The sequence below is a fragment of the Dreissena polymorpha genome, chromosome 5 (genome assembly GCF_020536995.1).
Source record: "Dreissena polymorpha isolate Duluth1 chromosome 5, UMN_Dpol_1.0, whole genome shotgun sequence".
Lineage (NCBI taxonomy): Eukaryota > Metazoa > Mollusca > Bivalvia > Myida > Dreissenidae > Dreissena > Dreissena polymorpha.
In genome coordinates this window covers 46,704,991-46,711,256 of record NC_068359.1, presented here as the reverse complement: position 1 = coordinate 46,711,256, position 6,266 = coordinate 46,704,991, and the positions used below count along the sequence as shown (strand labels likewise).

Genomic DNA, 6,266 nt, shown 5'->3' with positions numbered 1-6,266 from the left:
TAGCTTACATACAAACCTATGTTGGTATTTCATTTTGGGCTAGTCGGTATATGTCATGGTTGATATAACTTAAACTAACGGTCTTGTTTATATGTAGCTTACATGTGTTTGGGATTCAATTTTTTTTTTTAATTATATACACTCAATAAGTTTAACCTTGAAAGCCTGTTTCATTGTATTTCAATGTTCCTTGTTTCTCGTACAGGCAGTATTTCGTGTACTTCATCTGGAGAATTAAGACGAGGTATTACAGTATACAAATTGTACAATCTCCACGCAGAGTTGTCGTTCCTTGCTCTCACATACAACTCTGCATAAGGCTCAGCACGCCATTTTGTCTACCAAATAGCTAAAACCGAACAAACGCATACAATGTTTATTTGAGTGGATATTTAAGATCGCATGCATTTAATTTAGAAAAATGACTTTTAAATGTACGATAAATCGTGCAAAAACTTGTGAGTTTTAATGCAACTCTTTGGAACTATTTTATTGCCCATTTACACAGATGTAATCATTCCACGCACTTCACAAATGTAAACAATTGTACATATTTTTTATGACGTTATGCATTGCTTCGACGTATTTATGTATGTTGGTTTCTTAACATAAAAAAAAAACATATCAATTTTATAATAATTAATTAAGACTGATATAAGATAGCATGGTATGAGATGGTTTTCTTTAATGCAGTTAATGCAATGTAACCGTCGTGCAAGAGATTGTTTAGTATACTGTAACATCAATGATAAACGCTTGGAATGATCATGACATGAATGAGACGCTTTCAAAACAATAGTCCGTTCTGAGCCCAACACAGAGGTGAATGTAATGTGACCGTCGTGCAAGAGATTGCAAAATGTAAACACATAGTATCAACAGCAATACGACGTAACCCAAAGTAAAACTTAAAGAATGGATTATTGTACACAACGGTATTTTATCATCTCATACACATTAGAAAGAACACATTTAATTTGTTATCCACTGAGATTTATTTATCTTTAAATTTAAGCACACATCCAATCATCACCAGGATAATATTTATTCGTCGATTTGACGAGGGGTGTTTTTATTTTTCTGTAATAACTTTAGAAATAAGTAAGATCCCGTTGCTATCGTTTTCACAGGAAGTTTGAAGTGTAACGCACCTGGAGATTTAACCCGAGGTATTAAGTCCATCACTATCCACCCTCAGTTCAACAAGACTGCACAATATGACAGTAACATTGCATTGCTGGAACTCAGTGAGCCAGTTGAGTATTCGGATAACGTGCGTCCAGCATGTGTTCAAGATTACTCCAAGATTGAAAGACTAATGATTGGTTCAAGTAGTCCTCCTCAAGGAAAGGCAGTTGGATGTGGTGTACTCCGGGAGGGTAGCAGACAACAACCAGAATTCCTTCAGGTAGATAGTTGTAGTAGAGTATATGTGTGTATGTATCCGAATAATATGAACAGTGTCAGTCACTAGAAAAAGGTGTTCAATTGTTTTGGTTTTCGATATATATATATAATAAAAAATTATCTGTCAACTAATGCATATTATTAACGCGGTTGTAGTGTTGCTTATCGCTAGCAAATGAAGTGTCTGCTTGCTAGCAAACTTTCCTGGGATATTTTGTTTGCAAACATTTCTTAGGCGTCAATGATATTGAGACCCATATATAATTGCGGCCAAAACGTTATTGCACAAAAAACGATATAAATACAAAGTTAATCAATCATAGCTTAATGGTATATTTATAGCATAAATCTATGAATAGTTTATGACTTTTTGTGCATCGGTCGGATCATGCTTCTTGAGCGGAGCATAACTCTTTTAGTATTGAAGGGATTTAGAAAAACTTCATATCTATAATTCCATATATTTCTTCGATTCTGACATGTGTATGGCCATAAGTTAATATTTTCATATCATCGCATGTTAGGCAGTATGCATTGAACTTGTGAGTACGTCTGTGTTTACGTGCATTGGTCCAGAAACATATGTTCTGCTATTCTTTGACTGATGGGTGGACACCGTGCAAATGTTCACATCAGATATTCTTAATGTGATAAAGATGTTAAGAAAGAAATATTCGCTGCTCTCAAATTACTGAATTTGAAATCTTGTCTATTCGGGTCAAAATCAAGGTCTTTAGGTCTAAGAAAAGCCGTGTTACCACTCTAGACAATTTTATGTAACTCAATCTTGATTAAACATCGTTAGAATGTTTATCTTGACAATGTAAAGGCACAGTTCAAAACTGCGTCACCATACCATATCAAATCTTGGAAAAAACCTTGATGCCACTGTAGAAACCACATTTATGTCTCAATCTTAAGGAAACTTACTAAGAATGTTTGTTTTGAAAATATCTCCGCCAACATACAATGTAAGTCATGTTGGAGAACAAACAATATGTACTGGTGAGATCTTAGGAAAATCTTGTTACAAACCAAGAATACACATTTATCCAAATTGTGGTGACACTTGGTCAGATATTTGTTCTTAAAAATATACACCCGTCGAGTATTCGGATGAAGTGCGCCCAGCATGTATTCAAGAGTATTCCAATATTGAAAGACTAATGAAAGGTCCCAATAGGCCCCAAGGAAAGGTAGTTGGATGTGGCATGATTGATAACTATGGACGTCGACCGAAAGATCTTCTGGTAGATAGTTATAAAAGCTCAAAGGTATAAATAAATCCAAATTACATACAACCCAAAAATATGCCATAAATTGATGACATCGTCCGTACGTCCGTCCCTTGAGGAGCTTTACTTAACAAAAATTGAAGGGAATCAAATTACCATTCTCATATTAACTTTACGTGGAAGCGGGTGGTGAAGCCTTACGTTTTAATTAACGGGCAGTTGAATCGAAATACTGGCTCTTGAAGCTTTATTCAATATAGTATAGTTATTAATTTAGCTAAATATATAAACTGTTTCGACATTTCACGAGCAATTGAAATGAAATTTAGATATGTCGTTAACACACAATATATTCACGCGTATGTATCCTCTATTTCCTGCATTATGTGCCCGTGAACTTAGCCATGGGCATGACAGCTACATAATATGTTATAAGTTTGTGGAGCGATGCACTTCCACATTTCGCAAGCGATGAATTTAAACTCAAAATGTGTTATCGCCCATTAGTGCAAATGTGCACAATTTAAATGCGTAGTGATCCCTTAATTCCACTTATTACTGAGTCTATGGCCCCTTGACCTTACCATGAGATTGGCTACTCTGCTTGTTATAAATCAGCTCAGTGGAATTTCTAGTTATGTTTGTGACCAAGGAATTGTAAGTCACTGTTTTGCATTTCACACTTCATACTTTAATTGTAAATGTTCATCAATTTGAGCACAGATGAGTTCGTTGAATGAAAACAGGATTCTTAATAAGCAATTATCACTTTAAATTGAAGTAATAGAATAATCTGAACTTCTGTCCGGCAATCACGCTCCTCGTGCGGAACATAACCCTTAAAGTATTAACGGCATTTATACAAAAGTTCACATCAATATTGCTGGAAAACAATTAGGGGAAGGAAAAACACTTACCATAGGTATTTCCTCGATGCTGACAGAAGTATTTCCTTTAGTTAAATTTGTATATACTAGCCCTAAGGCATTATGCTTTGCACTTGTAAGTAAATTGATATGTATGGTCTTACTTAGGTCCAGAAACTAGTGTTTTCACCTCTTCTTTAATTGCTGTGTGAATCTTGTGCAAACGCGAAGGCTGAAAGTCCTTTATGGGAAGATAATCGTTAAGAAATACATTTTTGCTTCAACCAGTTTTTGCAGAATAATGGCCTTTTGTCTGTTTTTCACCTATACAATATACATTTGTAGGCCCAACAAGCGTGTCTACTCAATGATTGTGTAACTGCTTGCCACATTTCGCTTTAAGTTTCGCAACTGACTGTCATTATTGTGAATAAAATCGTTAAGAGAGAACTTTTCTCTGCTCCCACATTTTACTGAATTTGATACTGGGTGTACATGAGGTGCAAAACAAGGTCGTTAGGTTATTTCTAATCAAAACCTTGTTACCAATGTAGAAGCCACGTTAATGACTCAATTTTGAGGAAATTAAGTTAACATGTTTGTAATGACAATATCTAAGCCAACCTTTAATATATGTAAAGTGATAGAAAAACAATGTAAACGGGCCAAATCTTAGAAAACCCTGTTATCAATCTAGCCATATTTGTCAGTCAATCCTGGTGAAAATTTGTCAGGATTTTAATCTTGACAATATTCACGCAAGGTTTGAATATGGTAAAGTTGGATCAAAACAAGGTCAGTAAAGTGTTCAAGTTTGTACTCGTTAGATATGACTTGGTAACCTAGTATTTCAAAGTCGAGCTTAGATATTGTCGGGATAATAATTCTGACCATGTAGTATCAACATTGAATTAATGAATCAGAATGTTTGTCTTGACTTCATTTAGATCTGAGTCTTATAAAGTAAAAATAAAGTAAAACAAACTAGGTCACCAGGTGAAATCTTTGACAAGTGCTGTACCCTGATATCAAATAAGCACTTTGGGGTGTCACAGTCATCTTATTTCCCATTATTTGTGGAAGTAGTTCTTATTTATCTGACTTATGGATTTGTCGCGTGTCTTGGGGACTTCTGACTTCTCAGTGCCGTCCCGTGACTCCTCTTATTCATGCAGAACAACTCCCAATATTAATTGTATTAAATTATTAAAAATGAAACTTAATAGTGAATGAAAATAGAAACAATAAAAGATAGTGAGGAGAACAAAGACCATGTATCTCTCTTGTTTATTGAACAGCGCTTTGTTAAATTATCTTGTGCAAAGAAAACCCGTTTTGAATGTATTTAAATGAAACTACACGTAATTATATAAATGGATCAAAACATCTTTCTATTAAAAATAATTGCATGGCATTTATGACGTTTGCCTATTTCAATTAAAACGCTTGTGGGAATCAATTATTTATATTTTTATAGCAAATCTATATGCCGTACGTGCAGAGATACGATTGTGAAGAAGGTTTGGAAGGAACTAACTATCGAATAACAGAGAACACGTTTTGTGCAGGCCAGAAGGTTAGTAATGGTGTACTTTGATTGCTCACTTGTTTATAAAGTAATTGTATCTGTATGATAATCTTTTGAATGACCACATCAAAGCTAATCTCGCAATATTCTATTCCGTATCAGAAACGGCGAGTTGGTGACGTGTGCGCTGGTGACAGTGGTGGTGGTTTCATGATAGAAACTCCGGACACGTTTCAGTGGGTGCTCGCCGGTATTGTCTCATTCGGGTTCCAGTGTGACAGTCCTGACCACTACAGCTATTTCACCAACGTTGGCAAATTCTATGGTTGGATAGACGGCATTGCCAAGTTCACCGATGAAAAAGTCAACATCGACTTTCTTAAAAACTGATTTGTGTCTTCAAAACTTCTCACACGCAGTGTGTACATTTTGATTGATGACAATGCGTAGATTGCAATTCTGAAGAAAACATTAACATTGATTCATTTTGCTTCAATGAGGGGATGGCTTGTTGCAAACCAAAATTTAGATTATCTTTATAGTATTACATTTGTTCCGTGTAAATAAAACATCTGTGCTTAAGAAGTCCATTGTCGTTTCACGCATGCATCAAGCATGACTTAATGATTGTATTCATGTGTTCGAATTCGAGATATTTCGTTCGTTGCATATATCCTGTCGTGGCCATTTTTTTTTTGAAACCCGATGTGGTCGCTGCATAAGCTTTTTAGTTCTGATGAATAGATGTTGTTGTTGTCATTCACTTAAAACTGAGATTTCCCTCAGTTTTGCTTTTCTATAATAATTTTGTCTTAAATAAAACAAATCATATATAGATCCTAGTAATGTTACGAAATAGATTATTTTTTATTACACGAGCATCGGTGAATTTATATCATAATAGCCAAGTATCATGGCAAAGTAACGATATTACGAAAATGGATATTGGATACAAGTTTTTTGCAATGTTTAAAACAGATATTAACACACTCACAACAATGTCTACCTTAGAAGCAAGTTTCAGCAAACTGGTCGGAATTTACTACACAAGCGGTACCAGGACAATGATGCAATACAACTTGATTATCTCGAATTGGAATCAAGTATCTTAAACAAAATGACGATTAAAATATTGTTTGTGAAGCAAAACATTTTCTAATAAGGGTGTTTACATGCAATATCGTATACCAACAGTAGAACAAACAAGGGAAATGCTATGTCGAGCAACGT

The 6,266-nt window shown here is 34.9% G+C and overlaps 1 protein-coding gene across 1 annotated transcript; it reads left to right on the top strand.

Annotated features, from left to right (window-relative positions):
• Window positions 1–5,621, top strand: LOC127882360 (prothrombin-like). Its single transcript, XM_052430950.1, has 3 exons — window positions 1–1,408; window positions 4,986–5,084; window positions 5,199–5,621. The coding sequence occupies exons 1-3, from the start codon at window positions 1,319–1,321 to the stop codon at window positions 5,424–5,426; spliced, it is 417 nt and encodes a 138-aa protein (XP_052286910.1). The 5' UTR covers window positions 1–1,318; the 3' UTR covers window positions 5,427–5,621.
• Window positions 5,622–6,266: the final 645 nt, after the last annotated feature.

Excerpts from the sequence above, each read along its gene's own strand:
- LOC127882360 (XM_052430950.1), top strand. The coding sequence starts at position 1,319 with ATGATTGGTTCAAGTAGTCCTCCTCAAGGAAAGGCAGTTGGATGTGGT. Across the intron at positions 1,409-4,985 it reads AACAACCAGAATTCCTTCAG|CAAATCTATATGCCGTACGT; the intron begins GTAGATAGTTGT and ends ATATTTTTATAG. Across the intron at positions 5,085-5,198 it reads CGTTTTGTGCAGGCCAGAAG|AAACGGCGAGTTGGTGACGT; the intron begins GTTAGTAATGGT and ends ATTCCGTATCAG.